The 25,959-nt window shown below is 40.4% G+C and overlaps 3 protein-coding genes across 5 annotated transcripts; 1 reads left to right on the top strand and 2 right to left on the bottom strand.

Moving 5' to 3' along the window:
* Window positions 1-657: 657 nt before the first annotated feature.
* On the bottom strand, window positions 658-10,147 carry acbd3 (acyl-Coenzyme A binding domain containing 3). 2 transcript variants are annotated; one of them, XM_086264080.1, is made up of 8 exons: window positions 9,760-10,147; window positions 8,234-8,375; window positions 7,868-8,008; window positions 7,449-7,607; window positions 7,033-7,207; window positions 6,050-6,293; window positions 5,191-5,475; window positions 658-3,149 (listed from the first exon to the last, which is right to left on the bottom strand). In XM_086264080.1, exons 1-8 carry the CDS (start codon window positions 10,025-10,027, stop codon window positions 2,935-2,937), a joined length of 1,629 nt encoding a protein of 542 aa, XP_086120206.1. In that variant the 5' UTR covers window positions 10,028-10,147; the 3' UTR covers window positions 658-2,934. The 2 variants fall into 2 exon arrangements, with proteins under 2 accessions (XP_086120206.1, XP_086120205.1); XM_086264079.1 differs by having other exon boundaries at window positions 5,191-5,478; window positions 9,760-10,146.
* A 3,080-nt stretch (window positions 10,148-13,227) lies between these two features.
* On the top strand, window positions 13,228-15,338 carry mixl1 (Mix paired-like homeobox). The gene is made up of 4 exons (XM_086264078.1): window positions 13,228-13,685; window positions 13,807-14,027; window positions 14,200-14,326; window positions 14,497-15,338. Exons 1-4 carry the CDS (start codon window positions 13,589-13,591, stop codon window positions 15,075-15,077), a joined length of 1,026 nt encoding a protein of 341 aa, XP_086120204.1. The 5' UTR covers window positions 13,228-13,588; the 3' UTR covers window positions 15,078-15,338.
* lin9 (lin-9 DREAM MuvB core complex component) lies at window positions 15,217-25,794 on the bottom strand. 2 transcript variants are annotated; one of them, XM_086264073.1, is made up of 15 exons: window positions 25,503-25,794; window positions 24,335-24,367; window positions 23,964-24,055; window positions 22,865-22,978; window positions 21,718-21,848; window positions 20,608-20,733; window positions 20,342-20,499; window positions 19,016-19,149; window positions 18,741-18,869; window positions 18,277-18,378; window positions 18,106-18,186; window positions 17,883-18,008; window positions 17,542-17,727; window positions 17,181-17,278; window positions 15,217-16,207 (listed from the first exon to the last, which is right to left on the bottom strand). In XM_086264073.1, the coding sequence occupies exons 1-15, from the start codon at window positions 25,531-25,533 to the stop codon at window positions 16,102-16,104; spliced, it is 1,647 nt and encodes a 548-aa protein (XP_086120199.1). In that variant the 5' UTR covers window positions 25,534-25,794; the 3' UTR covers window positions 15,217-16,101. The 2 variants fall into 2 exon arrangements, with proteins under 2 accessions (XP_086120199.1, XP_086120200.1); XM_086264074.1 differs by lacking the exon at window positions 25,503-25,794 and adding an exon at window positions 24,752-25,476.
* Window positions 25,795-25,959: the final 165 nt, after the last annotated feature.

Below are 25,959 nucleotides of genomic sequence, written 5' to 3'. Positions count from 1 at the left end.
AAAATTAACAGGCCACAAGTTCAGTGGATGAAGTCCTGTCTCTGCTCCGTAGCTATTAATGCGCCCCCTGGTGTCTTTTAGTGAATACTGCAACTCCCAGCATAGTTGCAAGCATTCCTGTCACTTTCACCGTTTTCTCATTACTCAATATGTTCTATGTGGCAATAGTTTAGTAGCACGTTGCTCAATATTTGCATGTGAAATGTTGGATTTATGCCCCCACCGCTCTGAATATTGAGACACCCCACATACACAGAAAACACAAAGTTAAGTGGATTGTTCTCTCAGGCATGAGCAATATCCGCATTTGTCCTTCCCTCAGCACAAATTGTGTTTGACAGGAAAGCAGCGTGAGGATGACACATTTACTACTGGTGGAAAAAGGAACAAGCCTGACAGTGGCGTGTTGTTCCAAGGCCATTTTTTGGTGTCCTCACATTTCCGTATCCTCTGTTTGTTTAAAATACAAATCTTCTCGCCACTTAACTACTGGGAGGCAAGACCCATGAGCTTGTGTCGCTGCAAATCAAGCACATGGGTAATCAACTGTGAGTGAACCGGCACTGTCTTCTTATTAAATGAGTTACATCCACTTGTGCTTTTTCTGCTGACGCCTTGGTGCTATAGAAACCAGAGCAAGCAGCAATAAGCAGACAATTATAGAGATGAAGATACGTTTAATCAAGATTAAATATATGCCCAAAAAGATCTTGCAAATCATAAGAGATCCAAACATTAAAACCATACAAAAAAAATGAAATTTTATGTTAAGGGAGTCTCGTACTTTCTACAAGTTTTGGACTTTCATTCGGGGTAAAATGCACGTGTCATACTACAGTGCATTCATTCGCAAAAAACCCACAGCCTTCTTCCACATTTAAAAACCCATACATAAACATCATTTATAGAATTATTTACATACAAGGCTTAAACATCTCAAATCAAACCCTTTGATGAGCCACGAACAAAAAAAAAAACAAAAAACAAAAAAAAAAAAACAAAAAAAAACCACACATCACATTTGAGGTTACGGGGACTTTCTTGACGTTTACGGCTTGTGTGAGCCCCAAGTAGTGACATTCTGTTGCACAAATCATTGAATGGATTTGGAGGCAGGAGTCATTAAATAATGATGCTCTGCAAACACTGGAGGGTTAACTGGCTTGCAAGATACTCCGCCTCTGTCTTTAAAGTTGCTTTGCATTTACACACACCCACACAAAAAAAAAAAACTAAAGTGTGATAAAGTGAAATCAAATGTCCTCGATGCCCACTTGCCATATTCGACAATCACTTTGATTCAGAGAGCACAGTTCATACAGCAATTCTCACAACGCACTCAGATGTTGGGTACATATGTCATGCGTAGCTGAAGAACAGAATGAATCTAAATTACATTTTCAATAATAATAAAAAAAACATTTAAATGTTAGTAAGCAACCGTGTCACGCAGAACACAATTCTAATCAGCTCTTTTTTCCTTTTTATTTTTTTAATTCATAATGTTTGAGATGACAACTCAAAGAGGAAGAAAGGAAAAAAGTAGACAAAACAGAGTTTTGTGTTATGGATTTTCTACACAGATGTAACAGTGTGTTATGACCTAAAAAAAAAAAAAAAAAAAAAAAAAAAGGATGGTTAGTTGAGTTTATTGTCACGTGCGTGTCAGAGCTCTGAACAGGAAAACAGGAATGATAAAACAAATCCCCCTGCTAACATTGACAACACAAGCTCTTTCTTTTTTGTGAGTCTTTAATTAACAAGTGGTGAACAACACATATGATAAGGGACTGTCAACAAGCAACTTTTTTCTTTTGTAAAAACTCAAACGGAAAAACATTTGTGGGAGAACGGAAATTACTCCTACACCGATTTGACTTTTACACTTCTTACACTGTGACGCTTCTGCAGCCGATAAGGCTCACAGCCATAAATTACCATGTGAATGATGTTTTGCACACCCTCCTTCAACACCCATGTTACTGAATGACTTCTTGCCGGTCCTTCATAAATGATGCAAGTTTAAAAAGACACACTGCTGTTGTAACCTGACTCTCGAAATAAGTATAAGAAACAGAACGTTTGCGAGAAGAAGATGAAAAAGACCACTCGTTCCACTTCACAATCCTCTCAGATCTTCATACAGGTACGGTGGCTTTGTGACAACAAAAAGGATGAGCAGGTTTGAGAACCCGGGCTGTTTAAATGAGTGAGAACACAATTGGCAAAGACCAGACGATCTCTGAGTAAAAGGCATAGTGTTATGAAGCACATCTTTAATAATAAATTGATTTCTAACATTGTCCTCTGTGTACTTTTGGGATAAACAACCACCTTTTCCACTCAAAAGCAAACAAACAAACAAACAGAAAAAGAAAAGAAAGAAAGGGAAACATAGGCTCGTGGAGCCGCCAAGTTTCCATTTGTGGTTATGATAGCATCACTTGGAGCACAAGCAGCCACAACGCCACCGTGTTGGACAGTGCTGGGCCGGGCTTTGGTGACTTAAGTGGAGCCCAGGGGAGGAAACTGGTGAAATATATCATGAGAGCAAAGTCCTACAGCTTGGTGTGAATGCAGCAAGGACAGGTGGTGAATATACAACGGGTATACGCACTCCTCTTCCAAGGGCTCGATAACGGGATCTAGCATGGGTGCATCTTGGGTCACGCGTACACATACAGTAAATACATATTAGTCGAGTCTCCAGACTACGACTCCAGATGTGTCTCTTTGTCTCCCTCTGGTGGTTTAATCCAGAATTAATCTGGTAGTTTCCTCCTTCACACACACGCACACATACACACAAATACAGGCTGCCTTCACACAAATCTTCACCCTCCCCCCCCTCACAAACACACACACGCGTACATACATATATTTATATATACGAACATACACACTCCTTGGCTCCCCTTGTGTCTGTATTCAGGCTTATCTGGTGTAGTAGACTCTGTAGTAAACACTCTTGGAGCGCCAGAGTGAATAGGAGTTGTCGAACTTGAGCAGGTAGACTCCGCGACCTGGGTACTGGTGGCTGCCGGCGTACACCTCCTCATGACAGTCCCTCCGGTAAACCGGTACAATCTCATCCACCTGAGGCTTCCCTGCCTCCTTCTTGGCCTTCTCTTCCTCACTGGTTGGCTCGCCTGCAGGTAAAAAAACAAACAAAACATAAACAAAAACAAAACAAAAACAAAAAAAAACCACCAATGCATTATTTGCGCAAACAAAAATACATTTTGTGCTGTATGATTTTTGCATTACATTCCAAGAAATGAGCCCAACAGTGGGTATTCCTTACAGGTTAGTGTGAGAGGTAAAGAAAACACTAGAACTTAAAGGTGACAAAGCATCCAAACATTTAATTGGACTGTGAGAACAGCACAATATCAATATTATTTAAAAAAGTGAATGTTGTTCAATAATTTGACTGCCAGTATTCAGTCATATGCTTTCCTTTATATGACAAAAGATAGGCAGGACTTTTGTTACAATGGCAAGAGTCAGTGGATAATTAATTATAAGTGTAGGATAAGAATAAAATATTAATGGAAAACTAGTTACTAATCTCTCAAACGGGCTTATAACTGAAGCCACAGAAATAAAGCACAAGACAACACTAATTAGAGCATTGACAGCCTTCATGCAGACTTTGTGTGTACATGTACAGAAGTGCATGAGCATCATGACAGACACTTTTTTTTTTTAAATTTCTTAGCAAATATTTTATTTTCCCAGTAGTTTTGTAACAAATAACTTGGCACTAAGTGATATAATCGCATGTCTCTCGTTCTGTGGACCGACTCCACCGTTCTGTTGTGCAGAGGGCAGCAGTAGGCTACGTTCACACTGCAGGTCTTAATGCTCAATTCCGATTTTTTGATCAAATCCAATTTTTTTTGTCTGCTTGTTCACATTACAAATAAAATGTGACCGCAAACGCGCTCTAGTGTGAACCCTCAAAGCGGCCCGCATGCGCAAAAGAAGACGTCACACACAACGCCCTCTGTTTAGATCCAGACCAAACAGTATTATTTGACTGATGGCCCTTAATATAAAGACTTGTTTCGGGTCTTACGTTTCCCAATTTTGCTTTAAGTTATAAAGCTATTTTGTTATTTACATATGGCCTAATAATTATCCTTATTGCTGTTTTAGAGAGGAGCGGTGCTTCAAAGGATAGTTACAGATTTCTGTCAGAATCTGCAGATTATACAGTACGAATAAAATGTTCACGTTTTTCCAATGCTGTCTTCCCAACAGTTTCACTAACATCTACACGGGATGGCCACGAAGCATTCGCGATGTCTTATCGGGCGCTTCTCCAGCGCTGATACTTGGCGTCTGTCTTGTGTCAGTGACGTAAAAGACGGATTTAATGCAACATGACCATTCAAACAGCAGTCGCTTTCTGAAACATCAGATATGTCTCGCATTCAGTACCACATACGAAAGTGACCCAGATCGGATTTGAAAATATTGGATTTGTGCCGTTCACACTGTCATACCATGATCGGATATGGGTCAAAAAAGTCCAATTTGATGCGCTTTCGCATGCAGTGTGAACGTAGCCGTAGTGTCACACACAGTTAACCAGTTCTCAGCTTATTCTGATATGACAAGCATTTGAACTGCCGGTAGTTCTCTTAAGCAAAAGGATGACCACCATCGCCAGCTACAGTCCAAGATACTGGAACTGGAGCACCATTAACGGTGGGACAAAGTGCTTTTTGGAGAGGGATGATCAACCTGACCAACAAGCCAATCAGCAGGGAAAATACAGGAGGGGAACAGTCAGGGCTAACTGGTTAGAGGCAACTAAACTTTCAAAATAAGAGTTTAAGTGTTGCCACTAGTAAAACTATATAAATATAATTCACTATTTAAATTCCCTATATATTATATATAAAAACCAAAAACAGCTGTACGGCTTATACCCAACAGTGAAAGGAAACAGTCACAGTAGTGGTTGACACAGCCGCCTAACCCTGGTTCGATCCTGGGGGGAGAACAAATCATTGTAGGGGTTGTATGGGGGCATCCAGCATGAATAATTAACCAAACCAATCATGGTATGATTAAGTGAGAAGCCTCAAGGCTGTAATGCATAACTGCTGTTTACATAATAATAAGGAATGTGTTTAAGTACAGCAAGTAAAAAAAAAAAAAAAAAAAAACTACCCTCACCTTCATCATCTTCATCCTCTTCACTGGACTCTGACACGTGCACGCTGACTGAAGCAGAGGCTGCGTCCGTCCACTCGAAGAAGACCCCAAAGCCGATGTCGTAATAGTCTGTAGCAAACTCCCAGAACAGGTACGAGCCGTCTTCATGAGTGGGAACACGCACCGTCACCACCTCGCCGCGCCCCACCGTGATCACGCTGTCTGCGTCCTGACGGATTTTCTCCTTGAAGTCCTTGATCTGTGGCCGTGTCCACATGGAAGGAGCAGCTATGACTGGTGGGGATTCTGCTGCAATCAAAAGGAAAGAGAAGACATTATCTATTTTCTACCAGATTTCTTACAAAACAAACAGTGCATTCCCTAATAAGCGATTCCCTTCCAGCATATACAGACCGAATCCCAAACAAGCTCAACTTGGAGGAAACCTGTGTGTCTCAGAACGATCAGAGAAAACCAGAATCCATGTGCATAATAGCAAAGATTTGTTTTTGCAGGCACAGCTACCCCAGCTTTATTTATCATTCCACTGAACAGGAAGAAGGAAGTCATTTGGAAAGGGATATGTGTTTTGGATTCACACCAAGGACTTTTGCATATCTACTGTGATGTCTTTTACTCCTGTAAGCGGAATATGTGACTGGAGGAAACCTAAACCAACACATTATTGTGTGTCACTTGTTCCAGCTCTTCTGCCCTCCAGGTTACATCAACAAGGGCACAGCAGATAAGCATCAGGTTTCAAGCTTGGCAGACCGCTTCACTGCTCTGACAGAGAGCTTACCCTGTCTGACCCCTAGTCATTAGCCGCTCCAATATTTCATGCTTTTATTTTGAGATGGATATAGAGCAGCCCACCAACCTAATAAAGGTCCATTCTCTGAGACCTCTTCTGCCGGTTCAGGCTCTGGCTCCCGATCCATACTTTCTGAGTAAGAGTCTGACTGGCCTCCATTGATTGTTGGAGCTTCTTCTCCAGTCTGTGGTGAAGCAGCACACAATGGTCCGGCTGAGGATGCGGGGATGGGTTCACCTGTGTGGAAGCTGCTAGATTCTAGGGTGCCCTGCACCATTGAATCAGACTGCTGCTGCTTCTGTAAGGCCGCCTAGGATGAGAAAGAGAAACCAACAATCTAGTTTCACCAGGGCTGTGTTAGGGTTGGATAAGATTATTAACAATTAAATTTCCATCTTCTGGCAACATCCTATACATCTCGAAAACCGAAGGGTCTGTTTTTCAGCTTTGCTGCATACGAGTAGACCTAGGGCTAGACTTTTGAACAACTGATTTGCTCAGGGATTTTTCATCTTAGTCTTTGTTTGAGGTTTTTGTTTACCACACCTGGCTGTTAAAAATGGTATAAAATAAAGTAATTCAAGTCAAAAGGTTTAAAACATTTTTGGCTATTTTTCAATAACTCCTTTGCAATTTAACAGTTCACTTGAGCTGGAAGGACTCTAAAGGGAGGCCGATGTCTTACAGGAAGGTTTTATGCATCAGTCAGGATATTAAAGAGGACATGAATAAAGGTGTGTGCTGTCAAGACATATACCACCCAGTTTGGAAGGCTAATTATTAGCAAGGGATTTCTACACTAAATCTATCCTAGATAATACAGCTGCTAGGCTCTGACACACATTCCTTTCAGTCAGATAATGAAGAGTTAATTAAGGGACTAATCTCAGGGGTCAACTGATCAGATTGAATTTGGGGCCAAAGAAAGACCTGCAGGCAATCCTTCTAATCTATTCTAAGTACTCCCACATTAACTGCAAATCCTATATATTGAACAATAAAACTCAATCAGTGAAAAGTCTATGTTATGTTGAGATTCTGCATCCTACCTGTTGCTGGGCCAGCTGGACCTGGTAGAGCTGCTGCATGTATTGCTGATAGTGCTGCTCCTGCAGCTGACGGATGAGGCTCATCTGCTGCTCAGGGCTGTTTGGGTACTGCTGAGCAGCATACTGTTGGAACTGCACCGCTGTCTGCGCATTTAATGCTGCCATTATCTGTTGTCTGGTTACATTAAAATGAATGACAATGGAAATACAGGAAAACAACAGGAAGTCAGACAGATTTGTAGTGAGATTTTCATCTTTGGGCCAAGTGTCAGCACAGGACTAACCCTTGTTTTCGGTCTCACAAAATACGTGGAAATAAAAAGTGATTTAAAAAAAAAAGCATACAGATTTAAATACAAAAGGAGAGGAATGCTTATATATAAAATTAAAAAAGAAACAACAAACACCACACATACTTCTGCTGCTCAATCCGTAGCCTCTCCTCTTCTGCCTGCCTCCTTTCTTCTTCCTCTCTTCTAAGCCTTTCCTCCTCCTCAAGCCTCCGTCTCTCTTCCTCCAGCCTCTGTCGCTCCCTTTCTTCCTCTTCCCGCCTTAGACGCTCTTCTTCTTCTCTCCTGAAAAAAAGAATTGAATGATTTAAATAATGTAAATGGATAAAAATGCATAATTTACATGCAAACAAAAGCCCAAACTGTGAAATATACATGAATATCACGACATTCTAACAAGGTCAAATACTGTATAACCTATCCACCCAAACTAACCACAGCTTTCCAGCTTTTCTAGATAAATAGAGAGCAAATTGAGGTAGAAACTAAATTTAAGACACACTAGCAGATGAATGTCCCTTGGACAAAGAAGCTGATCCTCCCACCTTTTCCTCTCCTGCTCCTCCCTTTCGATCTTGTGTGATGTGACGTATGGGGCAAAGAGGTTACAGCATTTGTTAAGTAGCTTGACAAACTCCACCATGGCATCGTCCTTCTCCATGTTACCCAGTGAAGCCCACTCTTTCCTGCACACAGGTCAAGGTGCAGACAATAATAGGTGCATTATTTTTTTTAAATTTCATTCTGAACAGGATGATTTTCACCCATTGTCTGAATCCATTTCAAACTGTTAATGAGTAAAAATGCACGAGTGTGTATTTCCTGATACAAAGCAAAAATCACTGAGATGTCCACTACAATCCAAAGGTCACATGCATGAACACACACACACACACACAAGCTGGTGTTACCTGCGGTCGTTGCCCAGGACATCAAAGAAGCCGACCTCTGGTGAAGCATCGGGATTGTAAGGACCGAGTAACACCTGTTTGTGCAGAGCCACCAATCGAAGCTTCTCCTCATAGGTCGGGTGGAAGGCCTTTCCATCTTTATCTGAAGGCAGCAAAGTGGAAGCAATGAGTTTGCGGGCAATCCTGTTAATGTCCACCTGCAGTGAATACTACAGTGCAGCTTGTGTGCACAACAAGGTAGTAAAAACTCCCACGTACAGGAGTGTTATGTTCTTGTGCCAAGACTGTAAAGCGCAGATAATTACTCCTAACTGTGCTCTCCCACTCTAAACTTTTCAAGCTTCTTTGTGGTTAAAATCATTAAGAATTAAACACTGAGATGACATTAGTCATACCTAAAGCTTGATTTAAGGTGAGGCAAAAGGGAGATTTAGGCAGCTGAGTTGAGCAAGTTGAGCAAGTAGACCTAACCCTGTCTGACACACTGACAAGGATACAAAGCCCAGATTACTATCACACAGAGTGGCAGCCAGGCCCCGACCTGTTTGCACAGTCATCACAAGTGTTCTGCCATAATACAAACAGCACAAATGCCCAGTGTTCAATGCAGCTTACACTTGTGTACGATGACTGGAAAGTATGGACACAGTATTTTGCAGGATTTGTGGCTTTTTGTAAAGCAGACATATAGAACTAGCTAGAATGGTCAGGCTGCAGAATATAGCCACACATATCACAATTTCTTTTCCAATTATTCAACTACTTAGGGTATTTCAATATGCTTTAAATCCACCCCAGCATGTCCAGAAGGCCTAAAAATGGCTCCCAGAGCACACATAAAAGTAGTACTACAAGTAGTAGCAACATAGGAGTGATATGAAAGGGCAGGTGTAAAAACAGTCAAGCCGTCACATAAACCCCCCCATAGACTGAAAACGTGGTTAACTGCTTTTAGGGGCGGCGAGCTAAAACTATGCAGCAGTTGTATCCTCAGAATAATAATTCCTCCAGCACAGCAGGAACTTGTCATTGAGTACTTTGGGAGGAAAAATCTTTGAGGGCAGCTGCCACCTGATGCAGTCCCGCTTCAGTCACAGCAGAGGGAGAGCGTGTTTAAAAGCTCCTGAACACATCCCAGAACAAGCTGTCATTCAATTGGAATGGAAATCTTCCTCGTTTGGTGGAGGAAGCATGCATAGAAATATGCAAACTGGTAATAAGTATAGTCACTCCTCTTTGGTGCAAAGACAAAAACCCAGAAAGGAGACAACAGTGGCAAATCAGCTGACACAAAGGGGCCACTCACAAGTGCCGTGGTTGTTTTACCCTTTAACGGCCAGCAGCGTTAGATACTAGTTAGCCGTGAAGCTAATGTAACACCGAGGCTGACAGCAGTAGCACCAGTCCCGGTGGTGACAGCTAGCAGCTAATGCTAGCAACCTGCTAGCCTGAACCAGCGAGCGCCACACTTTAAACTGTTCGAGCAGCTTTCTCACCGCTTGGGGATTGAAACAAACATGAAGTACCTTTAAAAAATTTAAGGGCCATTCCGTACAGCTCCAGCAGAGGAAAGCCCCATTTCCTCTCTATCGCACATTTGGCAGTCTCTCCATCTTCGCCTTCAGCGCCGCCCGGCTTATCTGTGCTGGGTTCCGTGGGTATGGACTCCGGTTCTTCGGCCTGGCTCTGCTCGCCCTCCGGGTCCGGAGTGAGGGTGAGGCCATCGATGGAAACTTCGAGCCGGCTAGAAGTAGCGCTGTCGAGGTCGCCGCTCTGAACCTCTGTCGCCATCATGTAGACTGTCAGCTGAAGCAGCCACGTACCTACTTCCGTTTCAATCTAGCGGAAGTTCCGGTTGTTTTCTCTCCCCTCACCGATGTAAATAATGACGAGGTCTTACCAACAGATAAAAAGACTTGCCCAAAAACAAACACCCCCCCCCCCCCCAGCATTTTATTAACCGTCACGTACACTAACGGACACATATAAAAATTAACATGTATTTTAAAATATGCAATGGATAAATTGTCTTTTTTTTAATCGATTTTCCATGTTTTCCATATAACGATTTTATAAGCTTATGCTTCTTCCTGCTCCTTTTTGAACATGAAGGTTATTTGTAGTTGTGGTTGCTCGTTTTCCTTTTGTTTTGCTTTGTTTATTTGTCTCTTTTAATTCTATGTTGTTGTACTTTTTCAACATGTTCAAAATAAAGATACAATCTATCAATGTCAATAACCGGTATGATCATCCCTATTCTTCAACACATTTTGAACTCACTTTGTCAAGCTTTCTTGGAATGTCTTTAAAAAGTCTTTGGGAATAGTTCTCCAGGCTTCTTGAGGAACATTCAGATCTCTTCTTTGGATGTGAGGAGCTATCCGGGTATGCTTTTTACTGCACTGGCAGTGTGTTTGGGATCATCATGCTGAAAAAGCCATTGCCAATCGGATGCTTCCCAGTTTTGTTTTGTTTTTTAGTTTTCAAAACACACTGCACACCATGCTGGAATATGCCATATTTTCGGTTAATAGTTCTTTGGGAATAGTGCAATAATACTTGACTTAGGGGCCTTTTTATTATGTTGGAATGATTCACAGGTCAGTGTAAAGTGACTTAACAAACAAACAAAAAGAACTATCCCCCTGAAAATGATCAGTTACAAGGACTGGACAGAAAATTAATGAAAAAGCAGGCAATGTCCAAAGAAAAACTTTAAAAAACCTTCATAAAGCCTGGAGAACTATATATACTATGCTATACTAATGTCCCCGATGTTTTATTTGTAATTAGCTAATGATGGTTGCTGCATTTGCCCAGGTGAGGTACATTGACAGTAAGACTTGGCCTAAGCTTTGGATAATACTTATGCACATTTTGAATGAGCACATGCTCTCCAGCTCCTTAAATTATCCTTCAAATACACAAATATTGTACTGAAATACATTATAACAAGGGCCCATTAGACAGGTGACATTTTAACACATTGCTGAAAACCTGTGAGAATACTTTGCCTGTCTGTCTGCAGGGTAAATGTATAGTGGCCTGGCCCAGGTGTGAACTTGCTTTTGTTTGGGGGCTACAGGAGCAGCAGTATTAATCCCCCACAAGAATTTAGTCCAGTGTTTGCTTGTAGTCCAGCCTGATAACTACATCTTATCAGTATCAATCAAATTAGATCTGCTTTTTAATCTAATTACAGTGCCCAGTGTCTGTCATAGGCTGCCAAACTAAACAAACTATATAACATACCACAACAGCTAAGGTAAAGCTGCAAGGAATTTTCATGCAGTTGCTGTACTAGGTTAGCATTTTTAATCTACCATGGCTTGTCATCACAAATCAATGCAAAAAAAACAAACAAACAAACAAACAAAAAACAATAACAATAAATAAATAAATTGTCCATGCTATGATCTCCAGGTCCATCAGAAGAATGTCACAAAACATCAAGAACTTGAGGACCCAGATTTTTAGCATAGCAATCTGGTCTGTGCACAAGGGGCAATACCCCATTAGGGCCCCCAGACAAAGCACCCTATGAACTGTGAATGCTTTAGCCAACAAGCAAATCCTATTTGAACAAAAGTAAGTGTCGAAGTACAGAGATCAAAAAGGTTAAGATTACCGTTACGCCGCGGAAACAAAAAAAGACACACATTAAATATGCACACACAAGTAAACATGGACTTAAAATGATCAAAGTACATTTTAAAAAAGGAGCAGAGCATGTGTTATGTCAGAGTCCCCTGGTGGTCCGTCATTGTTGCAGATGTTCATTAATAAAGGACCCTGCACCTCCATCAAGAGTACGGATTAACATATGAAGAATCACCTAAAATTTTGGCCTGTCAAGGAGTGTTGTAGGTACTCCCCAAGAGTAAACAATGCATGCTCTATTTTAAACGCTGACAAACACATTGCCAAATTTGCACTACACTCCCCAGATGACTTAACCCAGTAAGCTCTGTATCCTGTAAAATCTGTGAGAGGAAATATTGCAAGGAATCTGGAAATTGTTGCATTGTCAGATCATAGCATAGTGCAGAATTCAATCTGCAGGCAAAAAAGTGGAGCATGAGGCACAAAATTGTTTAGTCTGTCTTTGGGGAGGGAGGGCTTCCTGACCTCTTGACTCAATCCCCCCTCTGAATCAAACGGAGGTGACATATTCAATAAGACCTGCCCGCTCCCAAGTACTTTTTAACCGTGGTTTGTGTATTGAAATCCACTTTGTTGACACTGATAAGGCTCAGGAGGCATCATTTCCCACAAAGTAAGGCTTGTGTGAGGGGGCAAGTCATGGAAAATCTATGCTTTCTTTTACCTCCAAACATAGCTTATAACCTTCCTGACAGATGTGGACAATTCAATATTTTGTCAGTTATTAGGGTTTAAAAGGTTTTTTTTAAAAAAAAAAAAAACAACTTGAAAAAGCCCCACAGTCTGTGGTTACATCATCTGATAACATGCAAACCTTGATGACTTGAGAGTTCACAACATTCTAGAAGGACTCCTTAAGGTTGAGATCAGGGCTCTATACTTGGACTAAAGGTCTGTTGCAGAACTGGTTGTTCTTACTGTCACTGAAGCAAAACTAATGCCACATATAACAGCAAATTCACTTCAATGAAGTTTACTGCCAGGAAAATTCTTCAATAGCAGTTATAGATGGCAATAAATGTTTTGCCATCTAACAAAAGGGTTTTTATATGGTGTAAGAAGTCATCCTTTTAACAGTCGTTTCTGCAGTTTCAGATTTTATTGACAGCTTTGTTTTGTTTTTGTTGTTGTTGGTTTTTAGGCTTTGGGATACTCTGGGATGCTGGCATGATGCAGAATAACCTGTATAAAGAGCCAGTCTTGTTGGGTATACATAATTATTAAATCATGCCCTGTTTTGAATTACATTAATTATAATAAAAACCTAATGCTTGCGCTTATATCTGTTTTCTCACAGCGTCCTGGTATAGTCCTTTGAACTCCTCCACCTTTTTTGGGAAATTGCCGTTTCCGTCTTTCTCCCTTTGAAGGCTGAGGGTCCATTATTGCTTCATCCATGCCAAAGCGGATAAATGTTTTCTCTGCCGATGTGTATTGAGCGTGCAGATTCCATTAAAACTCCTTTAAACAGACCTGCGGCCGGACCATCGTTCCAGGTGTGATTGCTTCACACCTCTGCTGGCCCGCAGACGTCTGAAGTCGCTGCACGGCCGCTGCAGTGCCGGTCGGCCCCGATGGCAGACCCATTCACACATCTAGACAGCTTTACCTTTGATCACAGGAGGATTTAAATCCGGCGAGCGCACGGATCTCAAGCTCAGTCAGTCAGTCACCGGGGATAAAGCGGAAAGGATGTCTGCAGTTCAGGGGAATATGCGCGTCGGGGAGGCGAACCAGTTCCACATGTATCACGAAGGGCCTCTGCAGATGAACAACGCCGTGAATCCAGGTTGGTGGCTCTGGGATCATTAACCCCAACAAAAAGTTAATTTTCAAATACCGGCCTAACAGCTGCCTCAGAGCTCAACTTACGCAATGATAACTAAATTGCGCCTGCGTGTTCTTTTCAGAATGTGGACCTCCGGACGGTGGAAACTACTTCAACCCCGCAAATCCTGTTCCCAGGGCGGACAAATGCGTGGCAATGCTGACCCACAGGAGAAAGAGGACCAATTTCACCCAACAGCAAATCAAGGTGCTGGAGAAAGTTTACAACGACACTAAATATCCCGACATCTTCCTACGGGAGAGACTGGAGGCTCTGACTGGGCTGCCGGAGTCCAGAATTCAGGTGAAGTCCGGTTTAAACGCCACACTTTGTTGAATTGGTTGATTTATTTTGCATGGTCAAAGGGCAAACACAGTCACTTAAGATCACAGGGAACTCTCGCTACTCCACACTTGTGGTAAAATTGGATTTATGGAGTGGTAAGATGTGAATTAACGGATTTCCAAAATTGTAGGTGTGGTTTCAGAACAGAAGGGCCAAGTCTCGTCGCCAGGTTAGCTCATCAACGTCCACAAAGGTCAGCAGCACGCCAGCAGCTGGTCCCTTTATCCAAGTCCAGAACAGGATGGCTCCGGAAAAAGGTAGCTATTAGCTTTACTCACTAGTTTTGTGCTCACATCCTCACTCTAACATCAGGTCAAGCCTGCTCAGTGTCACTCATTGTAGTTTTAACTTCAAGTTTGTGGCTTCTTTTTTCTACATTCTAAAACATGTTGCTTAGTTTTGTTTTTTTTTCCCCTCTCCATTGCAGTTTGTGACAATCTTCACAGTGCTGAAGTACATCAGATGGGTGGTTTTGGACTAGAGGAAAGTTTCAGGTCTACAGTGCACCTACAAGGCATCGAGGACACCCACAGGAACACTCTTCCAAGCAAACCCAGCAGCTACGCCCAAGCATCTGCCTCCCGCATCTATGACAAGGAGGGCGCCAGAATGAATCCAGAACACATGCAGCGACACAAGCAGAGTGCTGGCACTTCGAGCTGCAGCGTCCCTCTCTATCCCAGGAGAGAGCACCAGACAAACATGGACGCCAACATGACCAACAGCCAAGCTCCAAAGGTTTTGGTGGAGTATGACAATTTCCCACCAAACAAAACCATTGGACCAGAGATGAAAGTTGTGATTCCTCCCATCCCAATGCAGAACCCCTTCAGCACACCATCATCATCTAAGGACAACAGATGCCAAATGCAGTATCCGCAGGCGAGGGCCAGCGGGGACAGGTTCGATCACTTTTCCCAGATCCCCACCAGAAAGATGCAGGACTTCTCCGACTCGGATTCTGATTGGGAAAATGAAGCAATGGCAAACTTCAGTGGCTTTATGTGATGCATTACAAAAGCTACATGTATCATAAGAGGTGTGAGAGTGTATTTATTTTAAAACTATATATATATAAAAAAAAAAAAAAGACATTTGTTTTGTATGAATTTGTTTGTTTGTTAATAAATGAAACAAAGCCAAAACCTGCTTTTCAATATTATGTTTAATATAAAAAGAAACATTTATATACAACTGCCCGGGGGCACTCTCATATACAACTTTACAAAAACTGAAAAAAAAGGAGAATCTCTAGGAAAGAACTGTTGATGGGGTTTAAAGGTCAGTGATGCAGACTTAGTGTGGGGGGTGTTCCAGCAACAGCCGATGTAAAATATGGAAACACTTAAGATCAAAACCCCAGAGTTCTCCTTTATAAAAAAATACTGAAAAAAAAAAAAAAAAAAAAAAACTCTTTTCAGTGCGCACAAAATTACAAAAGCCATTTCAGAATACACAGCAGAAAGGCTGACAATATTCCTAATAATCAGATATTGTACAATTATCTACAATAACTTTTTAATTATAAAACATTCCTTCGCGTTCCCCTGTACTTATCATTAAAGGAGCAACAGAACACACAACTTAGAGGGAAACATCAGAAATAGCAAAATATTGTTGCATAACCATACACACCTACTCAAAAATAAATAAATACGGGCAATAAAAACTGTTAAAACCTTATGTTTGGCACGTGAAACCAAATAAATAACAGTTTTAATATTTTGGAAATGTGGAGCGTGGCAAAAAGCTTTAAGACTCTTTCGGGTTTGTGTTCATTCAGTTGGGTGCACAAACATTTTGATACAACAAAAGCTTGTGGGTAAAATATTCAGCATTCTTCTCTCCATTCCGATCAAAACTTGAGGAAATCTGGGAAGAACTCAAATTGAAGATCCACAGCATCGACATGAGCCTTCTTTGTAGTCTTTTAACAGTCCAGGTAAAAGCACCATTTCACAAGACAAACATGGATATACCGCACTTCCGTGTGTGTACATGCACCTGTGCGTGGGCGGGACGATGCAGGTACTCAGACTGCATTGGTGTTGTTGGCAGCGAATGCATGCAAATTGCCCAGCTGACTAAGGCCACTCTGGATGTGTGCCACATGGATCTCAACGTTATTCTGGAAGCAACTGGAAATGCAGAAAAATAACCAAAGTTATGAAGAACAGTTAACAACGGAACAACCAGGTGGTCCTGCAACATCAGCAACTTTTGCTTGTTCAGCAAATGTATGAACCACTAAACAGATTGCAGATAATTGTAATTTGTTATTTCATCATATATCTTAGAAAGGAAAAAAATATTTTAGCATCCACCAATAAGCAAATGATACAACAAACAACACCATAACACATCAAAATTATTTTGGAAATTTCAGAATACATGTTGTATTAGTTAAAATAAAGTGTGTATAAAAAGAATAGCCTCGCTTTGAAATTGACAGGTCACTGCCTACATTATAAACAAACTTTGCAGCTAGCTAAAACAAACCAATTTTAGTAAATTAATTATTGTAAAAGAACTGCAGCCCTCCTCAGTTCTGCTCTCTTACTCTGACTTTTACTTTGTAATTGCTCTGAATAGTCTCCACAGTCTAGACTCTGTGATCAGTTCAGCTAGGGTTCCCATGCTGCTCGGCACAGCCAACAACCTGCCCGGTTCTCCACATGTCCTGCCATACACTCAACATCCCACCCTGTTCAGCTCTGCTGTAAATATTTTGATCTAACCAAATGCCCTAAATAGTTATCTGTCAATCACATGCAGCTAGCTCTGGCTCATTTTACATTATCATTCACATCAAAGTGTGTAAATGTTGTGTGTTGCTCAGCAACATGCAGCAGTTTGCATAGACTTCAGTGGGAATCAAAATGACTCCAGTAAAACTAATGAGAAAGTTATTTATTTTTATACCACATAGCTGCACTATCCTATTTTAGGAAAAGCCATGAAATATGAGATTATACTGTTTTAACAGTTACACTATTTTGGGAGTTTTGAGATTCACAGATAATAAAGGAGAAAAATATTCAGTTTTGTCTTAAAAACAGTCATTCTTGCTCTTTTGTTAGAAATGGATGGAAACACTATTTGGTCCTTTACCTGAGGTTGGAGGGATCAATCGATGCTTTGATGTCATTGAGAGAGTCTGTTAGAGATTTAAACTCAAATGAATTCAGATCCCCACCATCTGCCAAACACTGAGACAAGCCAGGAGAATGAATGATTAACAGGTAATCAAATCAGAAGTCATGGATGTATTATATTATATTTACTGATTAATTGATAAAACATATATTGTATTATATACTTGAAGTTCAACATTTCTTAACAAATTACTGCTGCGAAGCTCTAAATTTTTGCATTGAATTTCAAACAAATTGTTTTCTTGCACACAGAGTGTGACATCCTAACATCCTCTCCTATCATCCTGACACACTTGTGATAAAAATACATCTTCTACCTTGATCTGTAGGAGCAGAGCAGTGAGACGGGAGATGAGGTGTGTGAGGCTGGGATTTGCCACACTCTGCTGCCCATCCTTCATGGCGTTGATGCGCATTTGCACCATCTGCTGGGCCTCTTCTTCACTACGCCTCCGCAGCTCTGTGGGATGGTCTGCTGGAACCATGCCCTGATCAGGAGCGAGCTGGAAAGATGTACACTGATGTTTAACACAAGGCTCTCTTACTCATTTGTTTCCTTACTCGTTCCTGACTAACAAGAAAAAAAAAACATGCTAGAATTATCAGATACTGCAATAAAATATTTCAAGTTTAAGTGTAAGCGTGCCTTTTCACTTACTTCACAGCAGTACTGCTGAACTTCATGAAGAACCTTGTTCAGATCTTTATTTAGCTGCTCCAGCTCAAGCACGGTGGTAGCATATCGCTTCTGGAAGTCCAGATCAATAGGCATCGAGTATGACTTCTGAACACAAAACAAAAACATAGCTGAGGTAAGCTTGATGTGGATATTTCAGAAGCATTTAACATGTTTTAAAGTAACTTAACTATAATGACTTTACCAGCTTCTCAGCTTCTGTATTCATTTCTTTCAAGTGCTTGATGTGCTCTTTCTTGATCATGAGGATTTTGGACAGTCTTGTCTAATAATGGACAGAAAAACAAGACAAAGCATTAGAACTACATTGAAGGACGTCACCTTTTTAGTTTTCAATTTGACAGGAATTCCTTACCACTTGGACCAGGAAATTGACAGGAAATCCTCCCAGTGTATCTCCTTCAGCACCGGGCAGTTTGTTCCTCCATGGTGACTGGGTGATAAGAGGGTCATTGTCCTGTTGTTTAAAAAAAGGCCAGTTAGATCAACAATCTTCATTTGAAATCTGTTTTTAGATGGGCAAACAGATACACAGCTGTGAAAAAGGTGTCCGGCAAAGGTTTCACTGGCTTTTTTTTACAGAGGAATCAGCTTCTAAGGGGGAATTAAGTGATTGCGCCACTAGCCCACCTTGGAATTCTTCAGTCTACCCACTGATTAGCATTAATGTATAAAACGTATAGTGTATAGTAGGCCAAACAAAGCAGTTATTTGAAAACAACAAAAAAAAAAAAGAAAAAAAAAAGAAAAAACAAAACTCGAATATGGCCAAACGTGTCAGCAAATCAACAAATGGTAGTAAATGTAGTTTCAGAATACCATATGGACAGGAGTGGTAGCAGAGGGATAGGGCCCTCTAGGCGGAGTCATGAGGCTTTGCATATAGCGTGCTGACCGATGCTTCTGGGCAAAGGCTGAAATGGGCATGGTCTCATTAGGTTCATTGCTCTGGAAAAGAAAATTACAATAAGATGGTTAATAATATGACCTGTGAAATTCCTACGATACAGCTATTGGCATTTCTTCTTCTTCTCCTGTGTGGCAAAATCACACTGAGAGTGAAGCTTTTATGAGAGTTAAGTTAAAGTGTTTACCAGGACTTCATAATCAGGCACAGTGTGAGTTCCCAGGCCAGTGCGGTCAAAGGTGACACGATAGGTGGCGGCACTGGTGTCTACTGCATCAATCTGCCCTGTGAACAGCCCATCATGGAGTCCTCGGAGACGAGCTGTAGAACAAAGATAAATGCACTTGATTTAAACCTGAATAAATAACAAATAAATTAATTATTCACATATGGAGTCTGATACAGCCTACACCACACCATTAAAAGGATCTGACTTTTTACGAGTACAGATTCATTTGGTGTCTGAAATAGCCAAGTAGACGCTTTGCTATTTGTCCATCCAAAGATGTTATTGGCTTGATTTCTTGGTCCTTTAATTGTCCATAGTTTTGATCACATTCAACTCCAGTACCATATTTTAAAATGATTGATTTGTTCACTGTCTTGTGCTCTTATTGTTCAACTTTCTCTTTTTTTTTTTTTTTTTTTTTTGTGTCCCGTTTGGATCTTTAGCCATCAGAATTGTTGTTTTAAGGCCAAGAAAGATGCCAAGCGGATTTATTTTACCAAGTGGATCATCATGGCCTTGCCATATTGGTCCATTTGATTGACCTTTATTATAATTATGAATTTATTTTATTTTCAGTTGCTACAAACGGGACAGACATGACTGGGGGATAGGACAGGGAGAAAGAATGAAAGAAAGAGGGAGAGAAAGAAAACCAAAGGGGAGAAGAGACGGTGAGAAGGGGGGGGTCACCTGTATGGAGAAAAAAAACAGTATTTGTTAGGAAAGACTGCAGTCCTTCAACTTTGAAGGAATTTAGCAATTCCTTGTTTATGCTCGCCAATAAAGTCAACTGATAAAGCATCAGAGTGTAGACAATCCTTCAAATATGCGTTGCTATACTACAAAAGATCTGTACAATCACCACAATTTCAAGGTGGGCACCTCAAATTAGCATATGGACACACGTTTTGTTTCATAGAAAATAACGTTTCTATGAAACGTCATCTCATCACAGTCGAGCTAACCATTGATCTTTTGGATACAAAAATCATTCAACTTGACCTTTGAGGGATCCGTTTTCATTTGTGCCATAATTAGCATATTAATTCTTAAATCATGACCAAACCTGTGTTTTGTGAGGTAAATCACAGTAAAACTGCTCTAATTAGGTCATCCTTAAGTTCTCCCCAAAAATGGCTGATAGATCAGGGGACAGATAAAATAACTTCTCTATCTCTTAAGTTCAATTCCGTGAATATATCTTTTGAAAGTGCAAAGCAGAAAAATGTAAAATGCAACACTGCAGCTCATTTGAAAATCTTGCGCTCACTTCAGTCATCTTACCGGTGACTTTGGTTCCTATGATGAGAGGCAGAGGGATTTCATCAGGAAGATCTTTGCAGTTTGACACGTCAGTTAGTTTTCTTTGCTGCAGCAGCCGCATTTTCTGCCGTTTCTGCCTCAATGCTGTTCGCTCTTCAGCAAAGAATGCAGATGAACACCTTGAAGGGACAAAAGAGCACAGCAATGTAATGCCAGTTCTTTTTATCCTGACACATCAAGTCCATAAGGAAACTGTTCCATACACTTATGTAAAAATCACAGCGTACCGTCGAGGTTTCCCCATCAACCTCCTTATTGTACCCCACTCAACTCTGGTTAGCTTTCTTGTTTTCAGGTTGGGGAAAGTCTCCTTAAGACACAGGCAGAACTCATTGTCACCCTCGAAAAGAGGCCTGGAAGAAAGAGAAGCAACAGTAACAGTTTTATAATTACCAATTTGCTTTTCAAATCAAATCAAATCACTTTTTATTGTCACATCACATGTGCAGGCACACTGGCACAGCACATGCGAGTGAAATTCTTGTGTGCGAGCCCCACAAGCAACAGAGATGTGCAAACACAACAACACAAACGAGCAAAATACAAGAATGGCCAACCTGAAACTAATAAATATATGGTAAATGGTAAATGGCCTGCATTTGTATAGCGCTTTTCTAGTCCCTAAGGACCCCAAAGCGCTTCACACTACATTCAGTCATTCACCCATTCACACACACACATTCACACACTGGCGATGGCAAGCTACATTGTAGCCACAGCTGCCCTGGGGCGCACTGACAGAGGCGAGGCTGCCGGACACTGGCGCCACCGGGCCCTCTGACCACCACCAGTAGGCAAACATGGGGTTAGTATCTTGCCCAAGGATATTTGGCATGCAACCAGGAGGCAGCCTGGGATCGAACCACCGACCTTCTGATTAGTGGCTGACCTTCTGATTAGTGGCTGACCTGCTCTGCCACCTGAGCTACAGCCACCCATAATATATGTACAATATATAATAGTGTATGCATTTCTGGATGTGTATACTAAATATTTTCCTACGTGTGTGTGTGTGTGTATACACATTTTTACAAATTAAATAGTAAAAAAAAATAAAAAATAAAAAAAAATAAAAAATAAAAATAATAATAATAATAATAAAATATATAAAATATACAGAGTTGAATATGTGCAAAACAAGTGGCATTTATATACAGTGTGGAGTGCATAATGTTCAAGTTCCAGTAGTGAAGCTGAGGTGTCTATGACGTGTTTTGACTAACATGATAAGCTGAATTAAGACCAGTTATGCGTGGGTAACTTATTTTTTATCTCATTTATTTATGTGTACTCATCAGGGAACAAAAATAAATAAATAAATAAAAATCAGACTTTACCTGTCAATATTGGAATAAAACCATTCATAGATGCACCATTTGTGAGCTTTGGGCAGTTTCAGCAGGTTTCTTAATCTCAGCCCTATTTTCTGGGAAGCCTTCTTATCTGGTGTCACGATGTTAGAAAATTTCTGTGAGGAAAACCATTAAAACAACAGTCATTTCATAAACAACAATATGGTAGGCATTTTAAAGAACTCCTTTGGAAAGGGTTACATTAGACAAATCATATTCTGTTATGCTGTAGAGATATGATGAACTTATTCAATCTCAGGCACACCAACTTGGTCAGAAAGCATAACCTTTGAAACTCACATTACCCCGCAAGGAGCCTTTTTAAAAAATTCTAGTTTAGATTTTATATATTTGTGTGTGTATATGCGTATGTTTATTCATATACACATATGGATATCCAAAGTTAAACTCTATCTTATTCTTTTGGCTATTGATTGATTTTTATGTTAAATTTAAGTTATTAGCTATAATTTGGACTCACATTTTATCTTATTTTAATGTTGACATGATGTTCAACTCTTTGAAGACACTCGTACCAAAAACAGGTCAGGTATAAACAGATAGCTTTTGGACCAAAACAAACCTCAAACAAAGTTGAACTTTTATACTACGAAAACTTTCAAACACCCAAGTGTAATATATCTCGTCACAAGTAATCCAAGTGGATGAGCACTTTTCAAAGTCAAAAGTCAAAGTCAAAGTCAACTTTATTTGTCAATTCTGCCACATGTACAGGACATACAGAGAATAGAAATTTCGTTACTCTCAAACCCTAGATGAAATTCCAAATGAACATTTAAATATAAGAGAGTGAATAAAAAATGCAAATAAAATAATTAAAAAGTAAAAATTTAAATAAATACAATATAATTTAACAAGAAAGCTATGCAATATACAATATACAGGTAAGGGTAAATGACATTGAGTGTAAACCAGGCAGAGTAGTGCAAATAGGCAAATAGTGCACTATTTTCACACACAATTTACTTTACTTTTAATCTTGGGCCTCGTAAACTGCACAGGTGACACAATTATCTTAAAGTTTAATATGAACAGTGCTAACTGGAGCATTACCAGGAAAATGTATTAACTGCAATATATACGTGATCGTAAGGAAGAATGCAATCATTACCTGTGGTGTGGTGGTGACTCTCTGGCTCCTCCGTGGAGATCTGGACGGAAGACGCTGCTGCGGTGGCTCATCTTCATCTCGAAACAAACGGCTCCGCTTCGAGCTCCGTGTAGGCTGCAAGAACAATGTAAATTCAAAATATTACCAACAATCTATAAATAACATTGTGGCATTCTCCATATTAGGCGTCTATTAGCAGTAGAAATTCTGGCATGTTGCGTTATAAATAGCCTGGCTAACACAAATGTTACTCTGGGAACTCTCATGTATAATACACAGGTTCTGAAATAATATCTAAGTAAATGTAAAGACCCCCATTCATGCAAAATGAGATGAAATGCATTTTCCTTCCAGTTCCACATCACATTACACTGGCATGAAACAACTTAATGGAGGTAAGAAAATCAACTCCTGAGATGTAAACAGAACTGCAAAAGACTTAACTATGCTGCTAAGATGAGCAAAGGGCAGTAACTATGCATACACTAACGATATATCCATACATTACCATTTTCGGCCATAGCTCTCTCACATAAGATGAAGTGACTTTCTTTCTTTTCATTTTAAGAAGAAATAATTGTGATTTTTTTTAAAAATATCAAACCCTGTATTACTGCATTGTAATAATTAACTTCTTGGTTGCTAAAAGGAAAGAAAAGATACACTGAACTGCTCCCTTATTTCCCAACGGGTCACCACAGTGGATAGTACTTGATCTGGTGCAGCTTTGACATGATTGGTATTCTTTCACTGAAAAATTCCAAAACCGTGGCAAAAAAGTAGCCGGAAATGCATCAGGAGGAATCAATGGTACTGAACAGGCCAATTACAATAGCTGCGGCTTACACTGACACCACATTTAGTTCCGTTTCAGTGGAGGTGTGCGTCATGTCATGCCTTAGGGTTTCATCATAGGGTTTTAGAGGGATTTCCTGTTATGACATAGTTATGGCACAAATTTCCCACTGAAGCATAATTATGGAGTAAGGTGACTATGTTAACCACTATACCATATTTTTCATATTAGTAATTAAAGCAACGTGTGTAACAGATTCTCTTTGTTTTCGAAGTTTTCATTGCTTTCATTGCATTAACTTACCGTGTCCATTGTGACAGAGGAATGCCGTGCCCTGGTGTTGTGAGCTCGAGGGAAGCTGTTTTTCTCATTCAGAGTGTTGGACAAACTGCCCTCTGTGAGAATACCAACATATTTATATACAAGAACACCAAAAACAGTTTTTAAATCAGTAATTATATCTTAACAACCCTATACCAACAGACAAAAATCACATGCAAACAATAACAGGACCATTATGCCATGTAAGCTTGCAATTAGAAACTATTACAGAGCTCTGACCAACGTGATCTGACACAGGTCTAATCGATATAGTGAGGAATTCGAGTCAACGTTTCAGAAGCACCCAGTATATTTGTAAACAGTAAAAAGCATAAATACAAGGGAATCCATACCTTTAAGACTGACGAGTGCCTCTGCTGAGGAACCTGAGGAAGAGAACAATTTAGGCTACATTACTGTAGAGCAGGGGTGCTCAATCCCAGTCCTCGAGAGCTACTGTCCTGCAGCTTTTAGATGCATCCTTGTTCCGACACAGCTGAATCAAATGAATGGCTTGTTATCAGGCCTTTTCCAAACTTGATGGCATGCTGAAGAGGTAATCAAACATTTGATTCAGCTGTGTTGGAGTAGGGATGCATCTAAAAGCTGCAGGACAGTAGCTCTCGAGGACTGGGATTGAGCACCCCTGCTGTAGAGCATTAAAAAGCATAAAAAAGCAACACCACATAGACGAAATCTAAAACGGTGCAACTTTGATAAATATTATTTGCCAGTGTTCTCCTTTTTAAGTTACGAAATGCTTATTTCACCTGTCGCAGAATCAGTAAGATGGTGCTTTAAACCCTGACAGCAGCCAGGCAGGTGAACAGGAATTAAAAATAAAGCTAGCGGACTCGGTTAGGCCTTTACCCCCAACTGGAGCTGTCAGACACGGGTGTAACATCAGCTGTGGGCAATTCGTATCTACACATGAGCCGGACAAGCTAAGCTATGAGCTGTAAAATAACGTTATTTACATTAGGTAAGTTCCCAGAGACCGTTTCAGGTGTAAACAGACAAATGAACTGGCAAGTTTCCCTTCACAAGATCAATAATGATACATAACGCATAACTATAACCAGGGTGAAGGAACGCTAAAAATGATGAAAGTGTCATGGAAAACTAAAATAAATCAATAAAATAGAAAATAAGTCCAGCAAAACAGATAGCTTGTTAGCAGCTAGTGGCGTAGCGGCAGCCTTTTTGTTCCTGCTATACGCGATCTAAGGTTAGCAGACGTTAGCTCGGGGCTAAGCTAACGGTATTTGTTCACCCAGTTGGGCTAGAGTAACTTGTTCAACTCCAACATTAGCCATGGTTAGCCTCTCGCGCTAACAAGCGTTAGCTGACTTAGACCCGGTGTCTGTTTGCGTCTAAAATGAGCTTATGAAGTCCGCGCAGAACCTATAATAGCCATTACATGGTCAGCGATATCGGGTTTTGGCCAGTTATTTATTTTACCACCGCGGGACTGCTGCTTGTTTACAATGCAAAACTCCTTGAATTTGTGTTGTTACTCACTCTCGTCTAACAGCTGGTCCATCTCCGCCATCTTGAATTAGCCGCGCCGCTTTTTCAAAGACCTTGTCAAAATGCATTCTGGGTCGGGACTCTCTCTGGAGGGCGATTTGAGAAATAAAAATCCCGTAATTTGCTTAAATGGTAGCTTAATAACTGCTTCCAGTAGTTTGTTTATCTAAACAAATACATCCACTTTCTACACATCCAACTTTTACATGTTAAATGTGAAGTTAAATCCTTGGGAAATCGTTTCGTATCAAAAACTTGACTCGGAATGGGAGCATAGCAACCAGCCATTGTTTCATACGCCACATCAGTTATCGTTCATTTCTCCTTTACGTTTTAGTCTTTGTTTGGAAAGTGTTGTGTTTGAAATGAAATGTTCTCTCTTGAGTAAATGTATTTATTTTTACCTGCAGTTATACCAAGAAAGATTTTGTTTATACTATACGCAACA

Source organism: Aulonocara sp. 'chitande type north' Nkhata Bay, linkage group LG15, assembly GCF_057382095.1.
Source record: "Aulonocara sp. 'chitande type north' Nkhata Bay isolate Kocher_YH1m ecotype deep benthic linkage group LG15, A_spYH_male_GT1.1, whole genome shotgun sequence".
Taxonomy (NCBI): Eukaryota; Metazoa; Chordata; class Actinopteri; order Cichliformes; family Cichlidae; genus Aulonocara; species Aulonocara sp. 'chitande type north' Nkhata Bay.
This window is presented reverse-complemented; position numbering and strand designations above follow the sequence as displayed.

Bases quoted from the DNA above. Each gene is read 5' to 3' on its own strand.
- mixl1 (XM_086264078.1), top strand. From the start codon at position 13,589: ATGTCTGCAGTTCAGGGGAATATGCGCGTCGGGGAGGCGAACCAGTTC. The intron at 14,028-14,199 runs GTGAAGTCCGGT...CCAAAATTGTAG, and splicing joins TGCCGGAGTCCAGAATTCAG to GTGTGGTTTCAGAACAGAAG. The intron at 14,327-14,496 runs GTAGCTATTAGC...TCTCCATTGCAG, and splicing joins CAGGATGGCTCCGGAAAAAG to TTTGTGACAATCTTCACAGT.
- lin9 (XM_086264073.1), bottom strand. From the start codon at position 25,533: ATGGCGGAGATGGACCAGCTGTTAGACGAGA. The intron at 22,979-23,963 runs GTAAGTTAATGC...TTGTTCTTGCAG, and splicing joins CCTCTGTCACAATGGACACG to CCTACACGGAGCTCGAAGCG. The intron at 16,208-17,180 runs GTAAAGGACCAA...CTGCATTTCCAG, and splicing joins ATTGATCCCTCCAACCTCAG to TTGCTTCCAGAATAACGTTG.
- acbd3 (XM_086264079.1), bottom strand. From the start codon at position 10,027: ATGATGGCGACAGAGGTTCAGAGCGGCGACCTCGACAGCGCTACTTCT. The intron at 6,294-7,032 runs GTAGGATGCAGA...TTCTCATCCTAG, and splicing joins TCCAGCTGGCCCAGCAACAG to GCGGCCTTACAGAAGCAGCA. The intron at 3,150-5,190 runs GTGAGGGTAGTT...TTTTACCTGCAG, and splicing joins AGAGGATGAAGATGATGAAG to GCGAGCCAACCAGTGAGGAA.